Source organism: Trypanosoma brucei, chromosome 10 (assembly GCF_000210295.1).
Source record: "Trypanosoma brucei gambiense DAL972 chromosome 10, complete sequence".
Lineage (NCBI taxonomy): Eukaryota > Euglenozoa > Kinetoplastea > Trypanosomatida > Trypanosomatidae > Trypanosoma > Trypanosoma brucei.
This window is the reverse complement of record NC_026743.1, coordinates 2,102,945-2,121,508: the sequence shown is the minus strand read 5'-3', so window position 1 is coordinate 2,121,508 and position 18,564 is coordinate 2,102,945. Positions and strand designations below refer to the sequence as shown.

The 18,564-nt window shown below is 43.7% G+C and overlaps 11 protein-coding genes across 11 annotated transcripts; 2 read left to right on the top strand and 9 right to left on the bottom strand.

Moving 5' to 3' along the window:
* Positions 1-78: 78 nt before the first annotated feature.
* Positions 79-393, bottom strand: TbgDal_X10850 (hypothetical protein, unlikely; the record flags this gene model as incomplete). Its single annotated transcript, XM_011779954.1, has 1 exon — positions 79-393. One exon carries the CDS (start codon positions 391-393, stop codon positions 79-81), a length of 315 nt encoding a protein of 104 aa, XP_011778256.1.
* A 646-nt stretch (positions 394-1,039) lies between these two features.
* Positions 1,040-1,348, top strand: TbgDal_X10840 (hypothetical protein, unlikely; the record flags this gene model as incomplete). The annotated part of the gene is made up of 1 exon (XM_011779953.1): positions 1,040-1,348. One exon carries the CDS (start codon positions 1,040-1,042, stop codon positions 1,346-1,348), a length of 309 nt encoding a protein of 102 aa, XP_011778255.1.
* A 384-nt stretch (positions 1,349-1,732) lies between these two features.
* On the bottom strand, positions 1,733-2,362 carry TbgDal_X10830 (kinetoplast DNA-associated protein, putative; the record flags this gene model as incomplete). Its single annotated transcript, XM_011779952.1, has 1 exon — positions 1,733-2,362. One exon carries the CDS (start codon positions 2,360-2,362, stop codon positions 1,733-1,735), a length of 630 nt encoding a protein of 209 aa, XP_011778254.1.
* Positions 2,363-2,971: 609 nt separating this feature from the next.
* TbgDal_X10820 (T. brucei spp.-specific protein) lies at positions 2,972-4,441 on the bottom strand (the record flags this gene model as incomplete). Its single annotated transcript, XM_011779951.1, has 1 exon — positions 2,972-4,441. One exon carries the CDS (start codon positions 4,439-4,441, stop codon positions 2,972-2,974), a length of 1,470 nt encoding a protein of 489 aa, XP_011778253.1.
* Positions 4,442-4,949: 508 nt separating this feature from the next.
* Positions 4,950-5,816, bottom strand: TbgDal_X10810 (hypothetical protein, conserved; the record flags this gene model as incomplete). Its single annotated transcript, XM_011779950.1, has 1 exon — positions 4,950-5,816. One exon carries the CDS (start codon positions 5,814-5,816, stop codon positions 4,950-4,952), a length of 867 nt encoding a protein of 288 aa, XP_011778252.1.
* Positions 5,817-7,307: 1,491 nt separating this feature from the next.
* TbgDal_X10800 (hypothetical protein, conserved) lies at positions 7,308-8,948 on the bottom strand (the record flags this gene model as incomplete). Its single annotated transcript, XM_011779949.1, has 1 exon — positions 7,308-8,948. One exon carries the CDS (start codon positions 8,946-8,948, stop codon positions 7,308-7,310), a length of 1,641 nt encoding a protein of 546 aa, XP_011778251.1.
* A 633-nt stretch (positions 8,949-9,581) lies between these two features.
* On the bottom strand, positions 9,582-11,348 carry TbgDal_X10790 (hypothetical protein, conserved; the record flags this gene model as incomplete). Its single annotated transcript, XM_011779948.1, has 1 exon — positions 9,582-11,348. One exon carries the CDS (start codon positions 11,346-11,348, stop codon positions 9,582-9,584), a length of 1,767 nt encoding a protein of 588 aa, XP_011778250.1.
* A 920-nt stretch (positions 11,349-12,268) lies between these two features.
* Positions 12,269-13,135, bottom strand: TbgDal_X10780 (hypothetical protein, conserved; the record flags this gene model as incomplete). Its single annotated transcript, XM_011779947.1, has 1 exon — positions 12,269-13,135. The coding sequence occupies one exon, from the start codon at positions 13,133-13,135 to the stop codon at positions 12,269-12,271; it is 867 nt and encodes a 288-aa protein (XP_011778249.1).
* Positions 13,136-14,132: 997 nt separating this feature from the next.
* Positions 14,133-14,462, top strand: TbgDal_X10770 (hypothetical protein, unlikely; the record flags this gene model as incomplete). Its single annotated transcript, XM_011779946.1, has 1 exon — positions 14,133-14,462. One exon carries the CDS (start codon positions 14,133-14,135, stop codon positions 14,460-14,462), a length of 330 nt encoding a protein of 109 aa, XP_011778248.1.
* A 698-nt stretch (positions 14,463-15,160) lies between these two features.
* Positions 15,161-15,502, bottom strand: TbgDal_X10760 (hypothetical protein, unlikely; the record flags this gene model as incomplete). Its single annotated transcript, XM_011779945.1, has 1 exon — positions 15,161-15,502. One exon carries the CDS (start codon positions 15,500-15,502, stop codon positions 15,161-15,163), a length of 342 nt encoding a protein of 113 aa, XP_011778247.1.
* Positions 15,503-16,031: 529 nt separating this feature from the next.
* Positions 16,032-17,498, bottom strand: TbgDal_X10750 (hypothetical protein, conserved; the record flags this gene model as incomplete). The annotated part of the gene is made up of 1 exon (XM_011779944.1): positions 16,032-17,498. One exon carries the CDS (start codon positions 17,496-17,498, stop codon positions 16,032-16,034), a length of 1,467 nt encoding a protein of 488 aa, XP_011778246.1.
* Between the last annotated feature and the right edge of the window lie 1,066 nt (positions 17,499-18,564).

The following is an 18,564-nucleotide window of genomic DNA, read 5'->3' as shown; positions in this document are numbered from 1 at the left end:
GTTTTCTCTTTTTCGTTATTGTTTCTTTATTGTTAGTGTTGTTTCTGCCTTTTGCCTTTTGCATTGAAAGTCAGTGCCTCAACCCTCAATATTCATCTGAACCGCAATTCTTAAAATATACAAATAAGAGCCATGGGAGCAATCAAAAGAAGAGAGGGAGAAGAAAAAAAAAAAGAGAATGCGGAAGATGAGGAGTGTGGGGGAGGAGGGAACTGAAATCATACGCCCGACAAAAGAAAGAAGGAGAAAAGAAAAAAAAACAAAACAAAACAAAACAAAACAAAAGCAGAAACATCGAGGTTTGCAGCTCACAATGAAATGGAAAGGGAATACCGAAAAATAACAATAAGTTTGCATGGTGGAGTGTTTTGACGGGAAAAGTGAAAAATGCATAAAAATAATGATAATAGAAGCGAAGCAAAAGGGAGGAAGGGAGGGAAAGGTTAAAGCAGAGCGAACGCAAAAATAAAAAAAAACGTTTCTAAATGACAACAACAGAACATCAACAAGGCGACGGAACGCTCAGCCAAACGTGCAACACGGTAACGAAACACTCGAGGACGCACCGCAAAAAGGATGTATCAACAACTCAAAAATTCAGCGAAGGGGGGAACTAACGAAACGAAGGCAAAAAAGAAAAACATTAGAAGAGTCAAGAAACACCAACTAAAAAGGAGAGGTTTAACAAAAAGGCATGGATGGATGAATGCGGAATGGGTGGGGGGCCCACTTATTCCCTTCAGCACAAACATTACTGCTACGATTGGAGACATAAATGCAATTAGAAACATGAGTGAGGCAAGAAAGGAGGGAAAGAAGACTTCATTCCTTCTACTCACTACTATAACTGTACAGACATAATGTCATTCCATCCACCTCCTCCTTTTATCTCCCCTACACATGGTGGCCGTCTTCTTAAGACCGACGCGGTGCATACCCTCCAAAACAACTACAATACAGTTTATAATGATAATAATAATGATAAATAATTAAAAGACACGGGAGGAAAGAAAGAAAGAAATGCAATGAAAGAAAGTATATGTCTTTTAAACACTTCAGGAGCCGCATTTCCATCTTTTCTTTCCTTCCATTCTTTTTCTCCTTCCTTCTCTCTTCGACTCCTTCCCTCACCTCCGAATGCATCAGTTCCATACGCAATCGCTACTGTCACCTACCCAAGCAAGAGGCAAAACAAAAAAAAGAAAAAGAAAAAAGAAAGACAAACAATACAACTAAAAGTTCGAAAACTACAAATACACATTTCTTTTCTTCTTGTGCGTGTTTTTTTTTTCTTTTTCTTCCCTCAATAACCGCCCCTGGGAAGGCGCACATCCCCACCAAAAGATAACGACATGACGTCACGGAACTAACGAAAAGCGAAAGGAGCAGACGCAAGATATGCAGCATGAATACACTAATCACGGTAAAAACAAAAAAAATGAGAGTATAAGACACCAAGGGCAATCCTTCTCCATATCAGTTATCCGTCTCTCGTGTTTGTCTTTCCTTCTCTCCCTCCGAGACTTTGATTTTATTTTATTTTATTTTATCTCAGTATTTTTTTTTTGCTTTGTTTTGTCTTCTTGCCTGCTGCTGCGACTCTCTCTCTCCCTCTCCCTCTCTCCCTCTCTCTCCCTCCACTTACACACGCCCACGCCCATGCCCACGCCCATGCATCCATTCTTCGCAATTACAACAACTGATTTAACCCTCCCACTCAGCCACATTTCCTTCACTTTTTTTTCGTTACCTTCTTTTCTTTTTGAGTTGGTTTCTCTTCCTTTTTCGGTGCTCCCCGTCCCTTCCGTGTTGGTTTCTTTTCACTTGTATCGGATTTTCCCCCTTCTTTTTGCGCCGCTCGCAACATTTCACTAGCGTCCTGAACTGCCTTCGCTATTACTACTTCCTTCTCTTTTGCCTTAACACCAGCGGAACCCTTTCCTCCAGGCAACGCAGCAAGGGAATGCCCTTTTGGCATACTTTTAATTACTTCCTCCATTTGTATAGGCCGGGATAAGTTATATAACTTGGAAAGTGCTGCAAACCGCTTGCGATAATTCAATCCACGCACTGATGCGTAGTTATTCTTCACAAACGTTGCGAAAGTTCCTTTGCTCTTGCGACGCGACGAGCGCTTTTCATCAGTTATTTCTGTCTTCGACCGCTTCCCAAGGTTCGGATGGCGGGCGGCACGCATATTAAGTTCACGCCGTTGGTTTTGTGAGAGTTCCTTATACATCTTAGAGAGTAATTTTCCTCTCTTAGAGATAGCACATCCCTTTAGTGCGGGATTGTTTTTTTGATCCATCATAAAAAGTGTGAAGGGACTCACAGCTAGAAAACGCAAACAAGCGCGGAACATATCTATATTAATAACTTTCCCTCTCTCCACTCGCCGTCGCTGTTACTTCCTCCTTCTGTCGATGTTCACTGTTGGCACAGTTACTTATCACTTCTATTTTTTCTGGTATCGTTTCCGCTCTACTTCTTTTCTATTATTACTATTATTATTTCTGTCGTTGCTTTGTTTTGTTTTTAACTGCTCTTCTTTTTTTTCCCCCCCCCTCTTGGTGTTTTACTGCCTCTGACCCAAATGATACAAAACAAAAAAAAATGTTTTGCGTGAGTAACCGCAAGCCTTCAGTGCTTGGGGTCTCTAAGAAGAAGAGGATGAAAAGGGGGAAAAAAATAAAAGAATTTAGTCAATCAGCAAATAACAGACAGGTTGAAGCGACTTTTTTTTTTAAAAAAAAAAGCGAAGTCCCGTACGGAAAAGCACACAAGTGAAATTAAGTTGAATTTATGCTCTTCTCGAGTTTAAGTAATCAATGTCTCGCCGAATACATGCCTTTGCTCCACCTCACGGTTAGTAAAAACGTGGGGAGAAATAAAAGAGGTGTGTGAAAGCGAACAAAATTATAATAATAAATGCGGTCACAGCGCGACCACAGGGAACGTAACTATGTGAAGGTTAAAGATACCTCCGCACCACGTCATGAATTACCTGAGCATCTTTTAATGCACAGTGCGACTCCGTATATCCAACAATTTCTCTCCTCAACCCTTCTTGCATACCGGCATGGTACCAACAGAATTCACCATGAGCCTCCGCCGCATCACCTTTAGTTTCCTGCCATTCACCCTGTGCGAGTAGTTTCTTTAAGGCTTGGATATCAAAACAAGCAATATCCTCCAGTTTGGGTATGGGCATGTTACTGCTTTCTGCAATCCGAGCAGCTCCAAATACCCACCGCAGAGCCTGAACATCCATAAGAGAACCCTTGTTGATAAGCACTACCCGCTCGCAAGACAAAAACTGGGAAATCTCCTCAGCAACTTTCGTGTAGTCACGGCGAAGAAACGTGACATTGTTTAGTGGTATGTGGTGACTTGAGGGAATTGCACCGCAACTTAGTCCTAATGCTACTTGGGAATTTTCTATCACGCCTGGATGAAGGAAACAATGGAAAGGTTGGAACGAATGATCACCTCCACTCGGAACCAGCGCAATCTCCAGCGGAAGGGGGACAGAATTCTTTTGAACCACAGCTGCCTCCACGTCAAGGAACACAAAAATGGCATTTTGCATTCCTCCCATCGCCTCGATGTGAGCAGATAGAGCGGCAGAACTTTGCATCTGCCTGATATATTGCCTCCGTCCCTTCTTTTGTTGCCTCTGCGGAGGATTAGGGATAGTCACAAAACCTGTCTTTTTGGGGTGTGTAGACCTGAAAAACATAACGTAATCACTTTCTGTTGCCAAACGGTGAGAAGGGTAATATGACTTGATCCCTTCTACCGTGTTGGGATCTTCGGTCATTAGTAGTGCCCAACCTGTGGGTTCCCTTTGAATGTAACCCACAACAAAGTCAATATCTGGGTACTGCGCCACATGACGCTCCCTGAGTTCGCTGCGACTCACTGTTAACCCCACCTCAACAAGTAAAGAATTTCCTCGGTGCTTGTCCATGAATTTTGTGGCAGGGCTTGGTTTCCCAACAGTTCTCAAAGTGGTTTCGGCACACCCGTTTTCCGGTTGTAGTCGCACGTCATGATTTTCCTCCGCATCTCCATCATCACCCCCCTCTTCCCCGTGTTTATCAAATGCCTCATGATCTTTCACTGCAGCCTCCCAGTCAATATCTTCTTCTTCATATTCCACATTTTCCCCATCCTCCTCACAATCCCCCTCACAACTTAACACGTTACTCAAGTCAAGAAGAATCTCCTTAGATGGAACATATAAGTCGGGGAATGCTGATCGAAGTGGGCCATCTTCATCCTCAAAAAGCCGCAAATAGGAGAGACGCAACGTGTAAAGAGAATCCTCCTGATGCTCTACCTGTTCATCGAGCAAACGATCAAAGTCATCCATTTCTGGGTCCTCATCAGAAGTAAAGTCGTCAAACCTACTAATAATGCTCTCGCTATCCGAGTACATCTTAAATTGCCCTGTATTTTTTTTTTTTTTTTGAGATGAGGAGTCACGTGAAGACAAAAAAAACAAAAAGAAGGCCGCAATGCAAAGCGTGTATACAACCACAGCGACAAGGTAAAACGGAACACAGGGACGAAACCCAGACAACAAAATGAGAAGAAATGACAACAACAATATTAATAATAGTAATAATAGTAATAACTAATTGAGGGGCCACCCACGTGGGGCCCACCAGACAGGTGGTGGACACCATAACCGTTATTAAACCCTATTTCTTCACAATTAGCTGTGGAAACTCAAAACACAAACGGCACGGGCGAATGCACCTGGTGAATATGTCAAGGTCATTACGATGTGTGGTTACAACATATCTTTTTACCATACACACCGAGAGACGTCCGAAACATGGAAGAACAAAAAAACAAAAACACACACACACACACGAGCAGGACAAAACAAAAAAAGGCAGAAATAAAAATATAAAAAAGAGAAAGGGAAACAGGAAAACTCTCTATGTTGCCGCATCTGTACTCTCTGCTAAGCTACCGGACTCGAGCATGTGTGCAACGGCACTAAGTTTCTCTATCTGTTTCTTTTGTGTGATGACCTTTTCCTCGAATGCCTTCGCCTTTGCTTGCTCCTTGTCACGCTCTGCTCTACATCTTTCCACCCGCGCCAACAACACAGTTTTTTCACTTTCAAGTGATCGAATCCGCTTCACATGTCTTTCCTTTTCTTCCTTAAAACTTTCAAAGAACCTTCTTGCTTTTAAAAACCTTTCTTGAAGCTCCGTTACACGTGCCACCCAACCATCCATTAGAACTTCAAGTTCCTTTTCCTCCTTACGAGTTTGAAGGAAACGCTCATTTTCTTCCGATAATTCGGCCAGAAGCTGCGGTTTCCGGGCGGCGTCCGCTTCCTTCTTCGCCTCCAACTTGGCGTATTCCTGCTCCCTGGAACGCATGATTTCATTGTATTTGTCCTGCCCATCCAAGTGAAATCTGGTGTATATCTCAAGTTGTTCCTTCAGTAGCTTATTCTCTTGCGCCGCTTTTGCTTCCATGTGCGCAATTTCCTCTGCATATGAATTCACCTCTGATAAAGTTGCCTGCAATTCCTCTGACATCAGCGCCCGCTTTGCCTCATCATCTTTTATTGCCTGCTCATACTTTTCCTCCGCCGCACGGTTGTGTTCGTTAAGTACCGCACGGATTTCCCGCACCTTCTGCACTTGTTCTTGCATTTGTTTGAGGCGTTCCTGGAGAGTTTGGTTGCATTTCTCCTCCTCCGCAAGCGTCTTCTGCTCCTGTTCGAGCTCAGCTCCACGTTGATGAAATTTCAGCAACTGTTGCACGAGTCTCTCGGCAAGCGATGACATCTGCGTGATTCGCTAAACTATTTTCCCCTCCAGATGCGGGATGTGTCCTTACAGTATATATATTGAGTACATATATATATTGTGTGTATGTGTGTGTGTGGAAACGCGTACGGTACAAATAAAATAACGCAACGGAAGAAACAACAAGGGGAAGGGGAAAAGAAGAAGCAATAAGATGATGGTGGGGAGATCAACAATAATAGTAAGAATAAACAATAACGTTACAACAGAGACCGACAAAGTCACTCTACTACTGACGGAGCGGAAATATGGCATGCAAAACATATTGGAGAGAGAGAGAGAGAGAGTGAAAACGAAAAAACACTAAAGCAATACTAACACGTGACATTTTCTCCCGCCCCCCTCCCCGCACTTCTTGTCTTTTCTTTCCATTTTCTGTTTCATTTTACAAGTTCGGATAAATGAAAACGAAAGAATTGGTAATTAGGGGCAAGGAAACAGAGGAAAATGGGGAGAGGGAAAAAAAGAGAAGACGGAATGGGAGTGAAGTGAAGAAGGGAAAAGCGTAGAGGGACCGCAAAAGCGCACAAACGAGTGGTAAAGTAAATTCCAACATTTTCTCAAGGCATTTATTATTTTTTTTTTTAATCCTCACGTAATTTTTTTCTCCTTTTTTCGTCTCTAACTTACACACAAATCAAGGTTCAGTGTACAACACAGTGGCGCTACATGCAAACTGAGTATCGTATTAAAATTCCCTTACCTCCACCCCAGTCCAAGTCCATTTACGTCCCAAAGCACACATAAATCTCACAACTGGCCATTTTCCTCACCGTCCCTCATCACCAACACAACACATGACAAAAAAGAAAAAAAAAGAAGGCAAACAAAAAAACACGCGGCGTCGTGTGTTTTCCCCTGCCCCCCTCCCCTCACGCCTCGCCCGCCCCGCCGTGCCAAACTCCCCCTCCACTTCTATAAACAAAAATGTAAAAAAAAAAAAGTAAGAGAGTCACTACTACCTGAAGTGCCCCACACCGCAACGCAAACAACAAATCAGTAGGAAAGATACGGATAATGTCATTCCGGTCCCAAACCACCTAATGAGCAAAAAATTATATATATTTATTTATTTAAATAAAGTAAGAATGAAAACAAAATACGTACTTCTCATAGATAGATGTGATTACCAGTTTTGGAATTTTTTTTTCCTCACCCCTTCTACTCCCTGCGCAAAGCTTCATCAAAATCAACATCTCTCGGGTCTCGCTCATATTCTTCTTCGCCTCCATTCCATTCATTTCGTGTCAACTTAAAAACCTCACGCTCATTCTGCTTGTGTCACTATTGATGGATGGCGAGTAAAGCCATACAATTCAAAGAGCATAAAAAAGGGGGTAATTGTCAGCACGAATAGAAAGAACTGGAGGGGGGAAGAAAAAAAATAAAGTGAGAAAGATGGAGAGATGGAGAGGCAAAGGAACGATGGGAAGGAGCGAAAAGAGAGCACAACGTAAAAAGAAAATGTTATTAGTCGTTCTGTGGGACGTACGCCTTTTTCAGAGAAATGAAGCGTTTCGCCCCTATGGCGTACACAAACATAGCTAAAATACAGCCTAAGCCAAGAAGGCCAAGGCACTCCTCCACGACGAACAAACTTTTGGTTGCGGTTTTACATGGGGAGAGCATTGCACTCGCTAAAGTCGTTAAAACCGACTCACAACTGCCTAGCGCACTGCTGACCGTCTCGTGCATCGCGCGCGCCCTCGAAACCGCTGTTACTCCCACCAGTACACTTTTGGCAACACGGCCAACATTACTTAACGAATTTCCCAACTTACAGTCACTGGCGCATTTCCGCAAGTCACACATTCCCCCGTCACGAACAGACGAACAAAAATGTCCTTTATTCTTCGCCTCTTGAAGAGCGCCACTGTTATTAACAATTCCCTGTGCGATAACAATTGTCGAATCAACCCATGCAGCCATCTGTAGGTCCGTCACATTGTCACACGACATGTCTTTAGGGCAGGAAAAAACGGAACCGCTGGTGGCACTAGATGTGGAGTCCTGTCCGTCATTGTAGCAATATGGTTTCAATATTTCACACGTTTTGCCCGCCTGTGATTTAAAGAGTGACTCAATGATAGCCGTAGGTCTAGTTAAACTTGTCTCGTCACACTCCGATAACGCGGTGAGAATGTTGGAGCGTCCCTCTGCAAACTCCTCAACCTCAAAGCAACTGTCCGTAATAAAGAAATTGAGTGCAGCAAAAGCCCCTGCGGTGGTCCACACAATAATGCCAAAAACACCAATAAACAAAAAGAGGAACATGGAGACGTACCGCCTGTAGTTACAAAATGCTACCGGTAGCCCCACCAGCGTAAGGACTGTAGGAGCCAAAAAGAGACCGAGCATCCAAAACCCCGCTCTTCTCCCGGCGTTAACAGCGCTTAAAACCGTTCGGTCATAAATGCCCTTGACTGTTTCCACACGACTGCGAAATAAGGTGTTTAACTGCGGTCCATTCGACTCTAAACTCGAAAGCAAAAATGGATATTCAGAATCAGTTTCGCTATTGTAAAGCGCGACTTTCATTGCACTCATATGTAATTTCTCATATCCGACCGCCATATCCACGATGTTGCGTACCCTGCTACGAACATCCCTCATGCACTGCTGAATAACCAACATGGCCAAGCAACCCAAAATTGCTGCTGCGAGACATACGACTGCGGCGACTACTGCAAATATACGCGGTCGCAAAAGGTCCATTCGGTTGTAGACGGTTGCGCTGCGTTTGTCGGGGTGGCAGAAATTAACGCTTTGCCTCCGCCCACCACAGCAGTCAAACACATATTTGCAAACAAAGTAAATAGGTATGAAAAATAACAGAGACACGGCCACCAAAATGTATGGAAGTGCTTGAAGAAGTAAAAGCGTATGGTACTTATCGGTATCGCATTCATCGATGTTCTTGGTGAACCTATCGCAGTTCATTGTCCTTCGCGTACTTGTTTTGTACTGTATAGCCGGGACGCCCTCCACTTCTGTTGGCGCAAGAATTAGAGTCAAAAAAGCCAATACCACGGCAATAAGATGGATGGAAACCGTCATTGCCCTATTTGATTCGATGCGGAAGGCTCTGTCATTTTCTAAAATTGTGGTCATAATTCTTCACTTGTTTTTTTTTGCTTTTGAGAGCGGCAGAGGCGAGACAAGGGAGGTGAAAAACAAGACGAAAATATATTTACTAACAGAATTAGTATTAGTAGTTAAAAGAAAGCAAAAAAAAAAAAAAAGTGGACACGCCCTCAGATACGCTTCATCCGTTAACCCACCGCATGCGGTTAGCGAATCAGTCGACGGGGAATTTGGCTGGAGAAACAAAACAGAATGAACAATGGCGAGTCTCCAAACAGATATTAAAAGTGGGAATTGATAGCACGAAAGTGATTACGACTACGTCCTCTGCGTCGCTCAGGCGCATAGACAAAACAAACGTAAGATTGAATTGATGTCTCACAAAAACGTACACACCAGCGCAAACGAAATAGAAAAAGACCAAGACAACATCAAGAGGAACAAATGCTTGCATATTCACATAGCTTCCGCGTGGCATTTGACGAACGTTGTGAAGAGACAACCAAATAACCGCGATAAAAAGAAAGAAAAAAAACTACAAACAGACATCGAATGGATATCCACCCGCAAAACATCTACCGCTCCAAACGAAAGGGAGGTAGAGGAGTTGACAAGGGGGGAGGTGTGCGTGAAAATACCGAGAGTAACAATAAGGTACCACTACTCATGAAGATCCGCCACAAACTCCCTAAACCCCATGTCGTCCCTATAAGAAATTTCGGTTATGGGAAGATAAACAAGTCTCTTGGGGTTGTGAGTGGAGTCGTACATGTACAACATAACGTCTCCACCATGAATTTCCAATACATCGTGGGCAACCTTCCGCAACATATTCTCACAGACACCGCATGGAAACAGCGGATTAGGGTCCTTTTTTGATCCCTGATGTTCCCCATGCACAAATACTTCCCGTACAGCACATGTGGGGAGGCCCATGGATGCCAATTTACCCAGTGCATTTTGCTCCGAGCATCGAGAGCCGCTGGGTGTGCTGAGCTCATAGTTGACAGCCATCACAGTAGAACGCGGACATGTACACCAGGAATGGTCGGGAAATGTGGCATTACTCATCCCATTTCCGTTGGAAGATAGTGCTGACTTATGCATCGACCAGTGCCTTCGGCTCCCGCAAGTGACATTGCAGTGACACTTCTTGTGATCCACGTACGTCATCAGCGAGGTCACCACCTGCCGCATTGGATCCTTCTTGCGCCAACTACAGTCCGCCATTGTTGATCGAAACTGTAAAATTTCTAAAGTGACGTTCGTGAAAAAGGATTTCGCACCTTCCCTTTTGAGGTCTAACGTCCTGTAATCTCTGCTAGACCAAAAGCGGGCCCGTATCTTTTCGCACGCTGCCTGTACATTGATGGTGAGTTTCAGTTTGTAGAAATCTTTCTGAGACATGTCCAACAACGAAAGTACGTTTGTCAGATTTGGCGGCAGAACTACCGGCGCAGTAACACCAGGAAAAGAAATTAGCACACTTTCCAGCGATGCCTTGGGTTGAATTTCACGGAAAATTGATATGTTTAGCCATAATGGGGTCCATTGTGGTTCACATCCGCCGACAAAAGCGTCAAATGCCTTTGTGCTCAGCCGTTGCACATCCCCTACAGTTTGGAGCTCCACCTCCTCCAACTGAGCCAAAAAAGTGTCGAGACCCTCCTGTGGGGGCAACAAATTTCTCAGGGGGGTGGCGGCTGTCGTTTTTGTGAGATTGTCACCACCAATGTCAGCATGAACGAAAAGGCACTGCGAACCGTAGCGGCACTTGTCATTGTAGCGGCAGAGAATAGGTTGCGCCGCGACAATGATTCGCTCGTGAAGCAGACCACAGGTGAACAAAAACCCCGCGGTCGGACGGACGTGAGTGACGTCTATGTACCGTAACGAAAAGTTGGATGACACACACAGAGTTGAAAAATCAAATGAACTGAGCTTCAAACGCCAGGCATCTTCGTTCAAAAGGTGTGCCCTGTGGCAGTGGCATGGGTTCCCACGATCGCCTTGCAAACAGAGCAAAAAACAATGACGTATTTTACCGAGCATCCCCTTCATATACGGCGGCGAGACGTCTTCCTTTCGGAAAAGAAAAAACTGAAGTTTGGTGTCCCTATCCATCACTGACCTCTCATGGGATGGTAGTAAATCGCTTAGCTGAGAGCTGTTCGTCGCTGCACCGGCGGTCAATCGGTCCCCTGGAAATAAAGCGCCATCATCTGGCCAATCCAAATGCGACAGCGATGGCGATACGCCCCTCTCGTTTGAGTTCTCACGCGGTACCGGCGAAACCTCCTCTTCCCCCTCTTCCGGTTCCTCCAGAGCCAATACCACGTAGCCAGTTGCCCTTACGGTGTCCTCTGGTGGTAAATACGCCTTGTAGAAGCAAAGAGAATTCCACATGGCATGGGCATGGACGGGCATGAGTAATAATAAGCGCCGTCAAAGGGAGTGGGGATGGGGGAAAATAAGGAGAGTAGAGGGGGGAAAACAATTAAAATATAAGCAATCAGCTATGCAACTAAGTAGATATATGGAGAGAAGAATATCTATCTAGATATATATATATATATATATGTGTGTGTGTGTATTTACCTCTCCGCTTCCTTCTCTTTTGTGGACTGCGCCGCGGTGTGCAACCTATTTCTCACGCCTGCACTTCTGTTAGCTAGTTTTTAGACTCTGGAGGGTGCAGCTCTTGCACAGGCAAGGGATGCACTTCGTTCCTTCTCCTTCGGTTTTGTTTTATTGTTGTTGTTCTTCTTCAACCCTTTCCTTCACGCACCACGTTCGTTTTGGCGGTGACGGTGGTTTTGATACTAATCATACGAAGCGTTTCCAGGAAATGGGTGAGTGGAAAAAAGAGCAACATGAATGATATAAAGAGCACAAAGAAAATAACGATGTCATGATCCCAGTTAGCCAAAACGAAATTCAAACTAAAAGTGGCACCATGCTGTTGCATTCCATCGTCTGTGCACACACGAATATATGCGCATAAGACGCGAAAGCACCGCAGCCCACACATTAGTTGACCTGCACGATGAATGATATATAGCCACACCCCTGGTAAAAAAAAAAAAAGAATGCGGAACGGCCATTCCAAGTGGAGAAACAACCAAAGGAGTGCAATTTTATAGAAAAGAAAACCCCCTCAAGAAAGACGAACATCCAACTGAACCAACAAAAACTGGAGTCTCTCATGGACCCTGCCACCATTTTCACGTAAAGTCACTCTGTATCAGAGGGGCCAGTGCCGACGAATTGCATGAACGAGGGAAAGGCAGGAGAGTGAAGGTCATCAAGTTCTAACGGCCCTTTCAACGCACAACCCGACATCATGCTCACACAAATTCACGGGGGTGAAGCCTAACGGACTTTCCAACGATAGTCCCTTCGTAATCAAAATATGGATCCAACGCGAATGGTTGCACGTAATCTTCATCCACCTCCAACCCCTTGACTTCATCAGCTTTCAGAAACACATGAGGGCATGGCGTTGGCTCTTCACCCTTAGATTCACCACTTGCGGAGATGCCAGGTAAGTTGATGTCTCCAAAACTAATGTCAGAGCGAGAACTCTCCCGAGATTCAACAGAAACTGCATCAGACGCCGAGTCACTTGATGGATCCCCTTCAAACGCAACACCGCCATACCCCACGGACCCCTCGCCATTGACCTCCTGCAGAATATTTGTTCCACTTTCTTCAGCAGGTTCCGCGAGGTCTCCCTCCATCTCCTTACCTTCACGATTTTTTTCCAATTCCTCTTGCAAACCTTCAACGAATACGCCAACGGTTGGCACCACATCCGTCATACCATGCTCGAGAAATGCAGTCATGGAGCTCGTCCTGCAAGCCGTGCTTTCATCGAGCTCTACAACCTCCAACTCGCCTTCCATTGCTTCTGATATGTGAGAGTTCGTCCCATTGGCATCATTATGATCCTGCCGCTCTCTAAAGCGTCGCCAAACATTTTCTGCAAAATCGCCGTCTTCAGCTGTAAATGACGCCCCTGCCATATCAGTGGCCGCCTTCCTGCTACTTTGTTGTTGTTGTTGTTGCTGTTGCTGTTGCTGCTCACGAAGCGCGAGGAGCGCGCATTCCGCGGGACACAATTCCGTGAATAGGGAAAGGAATGATTCCAGGCGCTCTTGCGGCGCAACTGCAAGGGCCTGGAAAACCTCCGTAGCCCCTTCATGCATGCCCATTTTCACTTATGAGACCGGGGGGAGGGAAGCATTAAAAACAAAAAGAAAAGGATACAAATGGGTAAATGACATGACACATAAACACGCAAAGGGGAGGGAAATGCAATTCAAACACTAAATGAGTCGTGCAACAAAAAAAAAGGGGTTGCGGTAGTCAGCTACCACTCGTGAACTGATTGCGCTGAACGTCACGATGGAACCGCACATAGAAATAGAAATGTTTGCTCATATATATATATATATAAATGAGCAACCAGAAAGGGGGGTGAGAGAAAAGAAAAACAGAGGGGGATGGCAGTATATTAAAGCAAGTATGAAACCACTACGTAATGGCAGCGAATGAATAAGCACAATGCAACAGTATTGAAAGTCCAAAGTGACTGGGGTGTAATACATAAATATATATATATATATATATATATATACACTTTTAACAATCGCTTCAACATCCTCTTCTCCTTTTTCTTCTGAAAAAAAAAAAGCAACTCTAACTGTTCCTCTTTCTTTCGTTCAATTTCCTTTCTTTCTCTCTTCCTTTTCCATCATTCCAAACCTTCCCTTCTTTCCTTCCCTCAGAACTTCTACATCACCTAAATTCATATCTTTTTTCTCGTTTTCCTCCACAGGACTGGAATTATTTTCACCACATTTATTAAATGATTTTACATCATTGATATTTACGCAAATAAATAAATATATATATATATATATAATTTTCATATACTTATATATATTTATTTGTCAGAAATCTGTAGTACTCCCTTTTCTTGCCATTTGCATGTTTACATTCCCATCATATCCTCCACAAGTACCCTCCGACACAATTAAACGAGTTAAAAAAAACAGGATGGAATGTAAGCCCAAAGGAATGGAGAAGAAAAGACGGAATGAAGAAAACAAAAGTGCAAGGAATTTGAATGCAGCGGCTAAATGATGATTTCACAATAAAATAAAAAAAACAATAAAGCAGATTAGACCAATTATTGTTTTTTTTTCAATGTCTTTTTTTTCGCTTCTCTCCCCCCCCCGCTACTGCTTCGTTCACTGGAAACAAAACAATACTAAAGGGGAAGACGAGCAACACACCACACCCTGCGATATAAAAAAAACAAAAAAAAACAGGGGAGAAATTCTCCACCGCATCCGCTTTCCATTGCATCAACTTGGAAAGAAAATGGAAAATAGCATGACACCACAAAAAAAAAAGAAAGAAAAGAAAAAGACCTCTAAACGTGTTGCATTGCATCGTCTTTTTTTCTTTTTCAAATTCACAATCATCTACACGCAAAATGGAACAGAGGCACCACTACCACATATATGGCAATGATGGCACCAATATTATCATCCGTCGAAGTCTAGCTGAAAAAAATATAAAAATAAGCAAGACTCCTCCCAAATCCTTTGCTTTTCATTTTTTTTTCCCCCCTCCTTTCCTCTTTTAATTATTTTTGTTTATTTTATTTCTCTTCTCTTTTTTTTTTTCGTTTTGATGCTGCCCTTCTTATTTTTCATCGCCTCCCTCTTAACTTCCCTCCTCTCATTCTGACGATTCGAATATTTTCCCCCCGCCTCAATTCTCCCTCCGGCGCGGTAAAAACAAATCCGGAGGTAAATTACTCACCACTCGGTAGCTCCTCACGCCATGCACGGAGATTCGAAGAAAGAAAATAAAAATGAAACTTAACCCGTGAAGTTGATTTTCTTATCTTTTTTCGAGCAACAACAACAAAAATATAAGTAACGCAAAATAACGTAACAAAGCATAACAAAAAGAAGAAAATGAGCATAAAAGAGAAAAATAGAGAAGAATGGAGAAACACCAAGAAAAAGCCACAAACGTACAAACACTCGCTGTGGAGCTAAATCAATGTCACTTCCTTCGTCCCATTCTTCCTTTTGTTTGCCTTTGCAACGCATTCATTCATTCCTTCTTTCCTTCTCTTCCTTTCTTTCTTTTCCTTTTCTTAGCCTTTCATCACTTCACATCACTCGTAGGCATCTCGACAAATATATTTGTATTTGTATTTATATATGTAAACAAATGATGATGATGATGATGATAACGATTATGATTCCTCTAGTCCTTCTAAAAACGTATGAAAATGAATTCACCCCAACAATAACGCACAAAAGACAACACAAACTAACACATCGCTGAGGCGTCCTTGCATAAAAGATGAAGAGAACAAGGGGATTTACAAAAAAAAAAAATGAGAGAGAGAGACGAACAAATACACCATCGCCGTATGTTCTCCCTCCAAAAGAAGAGCGATAAAAAAGAGAGGAAGAAAGGAAAAATAAATACCATCTGACGTTGTTTTCGCACTGACTGTACATAGACACTCGTATCTCCCCTCCCCACATCATCCCTTCAAACACATATTAATAACATACCTGCAAGTGCATGCGTGTCTCTCAAATATTTCTTTATTTTCCCTCTTCCGCTACTTCACTTCTCCTCATGCTAATGATGAAGAACCGACAGAACATAAAGCGTAACCTCCAGACCAACGCATTTCATATTATTGTTATTGTTTTTTTTTCTTAATTTGCCTTTGCTTTCACACTTCTCAACAACTTATCCGCCATCTGAGCATTCATCGCTTCACATCTTAACGCAGCACTGAAGCAACCTAAACCAATGGAAAAAAAGAAGGAAAGTTGCAATACTGCGCAATAATAAGCGATGAAAGTACACACAAAAACGTATTCATATACATATAGATATTCGCTGAATAAGTAGAAAGGGATCCATCACTAAAGCATGATTCTAATGATCCCTCACCCCTTTGATGGAATGTGATATAACTTCGCAACACTCATTTTTTAACAACCCTTTCCCTCCTCTTCTCTATCACTTTTTTAAGGAAAGAAAGGGGAAAACGATGCATCACTCCTAATTTCGTCGCACATTTTCAGAAGGTGGGTCCTGATGCCTTTCAGAATGAGCCGTCCCGGAGGCTTCAAAACTACTGGAAGTATCGGAGGAGGCGCATTCAGATTCTAAATTTGTATCACCCACTTCATAAGCGTCGTTATTAGTATCATATTGAGTGTACTCCGTTTCACTTTGTGGGCCTACTAATCCTGTGCCAGTTCTTGACTCATAGGGGTCGTGGTATGCATGATGACGCCTCACGGGCTGCTCTTCACTGCTCTCAATTGTAACCACAGAGTGATCATCATCAATTACCAATTCGCTTTCTTGACGTGATAAAGGAACGTTGCGCTGATGCGCAGGTGCAGTTTGAGGTGCGGAGGAACCAGAAACCATAGCGCCTCGTGCAAATAACTCCTCTTCCTCCTCGTCCTCCTCCTCCTCACCAGTTTCATAGTCATCATAACCCTCAGTTTCAAATGTAACTTCATCATACCCGGTGGAATATTGCATAGTGCTATCATCATCAATGTCATCCCAAATGATGCGTTCAGAGGCATCAAAGTCACGCAGCAACGTCGGAACCACCTTGTCGCCGACCTGAGGTTCCACAGGAGTCCACTTGAGGTTATTCATCCGCTCCTCACGCGCATTCTCCGTGATTCTCCTCAGGAGGTAAAAAAGCGTGTATATAGTGCAGAAAAGCAGATAAAATAGCACCAAGTATACCGGTAAAAAGACGAGAATCAGGGGAACCACCCTCCTCCCGCGAACAAAGCGGGCTGCTGTAAAGAACACGGAGCAAAACAATAAACCATTGAAGAACAAAGAGCCTAAGGTGTCAAAGACAACGCCCAATACGCTCTTAATACCAATGGCACGCCGCGCCAAACTGGTCATACATGACTCAGCAACACGTACCACAGCACGGACGGCAATAGGGCTTGCGGCAGCGTACCAACTGATTTTAATTATACGGTCAACACGCTGCGCAAGGAGGACCCATTGGACGATTGACAAAATGATGTGAAGACCGGCGAACACGCACGGAGCATACCACAAGATGGGCTTAGACTCCTGCATGCCAACCTCCAGGTCCAGACGCCGGTTGCGGGGCCACCGCCACACCATGGTAGAAAGATAATATATGACATCAGCCAGGATAGGCAAAGCAAAGTATGGCGCGTAGTTGTTATGCCGCTGAGGTGCATAACTGTCCACCGTTGACGCCCCAATGAAGGCAAAGATGCAGTAGAAGAAGGCAGCGACAAAATTACCGATCGCAGGAATGCGGTCCACGAATCGCATGCCTTCCTCTTTCGGCTGCCGTAGGAAAAAGCTAACCGCCATGGCCACTGCCGTCGCGATAAGCACAATGAGAGTTACTGTCAAACCGGGAGCAGCCACCTGCATCCACGTCCACGTGATAAGACGATCCGCACGGGCGCCAACAGCCAAGAAAAAGAACAACATGAGCAGAATCATCAGAACCCATACGCCGCAGCAGACGGCTACTGTTGCCTTAGCGCCGAGTAGTTGAATAAGTGGTCCCCAGCTGCCACTGTTAAGGTAGCCAACAAAGTTTTCACCCAGTGAATCATAAAGGCTCTTCCGCTCCTCATCACGCAGTATATTATATGCCTGGTAGAAGTGGTGGCGTAACGTCACCTTGCGGAAGAGCCATTGCACCTGCTTTGCTGTCACTGGTGGCTCCAACTCTAAAAGGTGGTAAAGGCGCCAGTTATCAGCATTCCTCAACTCCTTGTCGAATACCATTGTGTGTTCCCTTGTCCTTCAAGTGTTGTTTCCCCCTCTCCTGTCTTCTTCTCGTGAACTTCCGTATTTCTTCTTGCACTTTACCCTTTTCTCCCCCTCCTATGATTCTCTTTCTTTTTGTCTATCTCGCTCAGATGTGATGGTGTGACGCTGTATTCAACCAATTGAATCACTGAATCACTTGCGACCCTTCCTTTACTCTTTTCCTTAACGATGGGTGAATTGTACTTTTGGTGAAGTGTGAAGAAATAACCAACAAGTACAGTGAGGAGTGACTATATAAAATATATGTAAATATATAATCTGCAGCTTTGACCCCTTGTTCCCCCTTTCTCTAGCACTTGAAATCTTTTTATTTGTACGAGGTTACTTTGATCGTACAACTTTTCTTCCTTGTCTCTCCCCCTCTTTTAATTGTTCGCCTTCAGTTGAACTCCTCTCTTTGCTTTATCTACTTATGTCCTTCTTTTCGTGAAAATTGTTTCTTCTCTTATCTCCGACCTGTTCTATTTTTTCACCCCTTGAAATGTCGTCTAAATATGTTCCTTCACTCGCCTCTCTTCTTTTTTTTTTTAAGTTCTATTTTCTCGTTGTGTGACCCTACAATACTTATACAGGCAGCTGTAATAACAATAAAACAAAAACGCAAAAGATGTGCTAGAATAATAATAATAACAATAGAGTTGAAGGGAAAGACTAGTAGTAACAGTTAAAAAGAAACAAGCCTAAGGGCACGCACGGCTCGCCACTCGGCAGCTGGCACCACTGAGGTGAG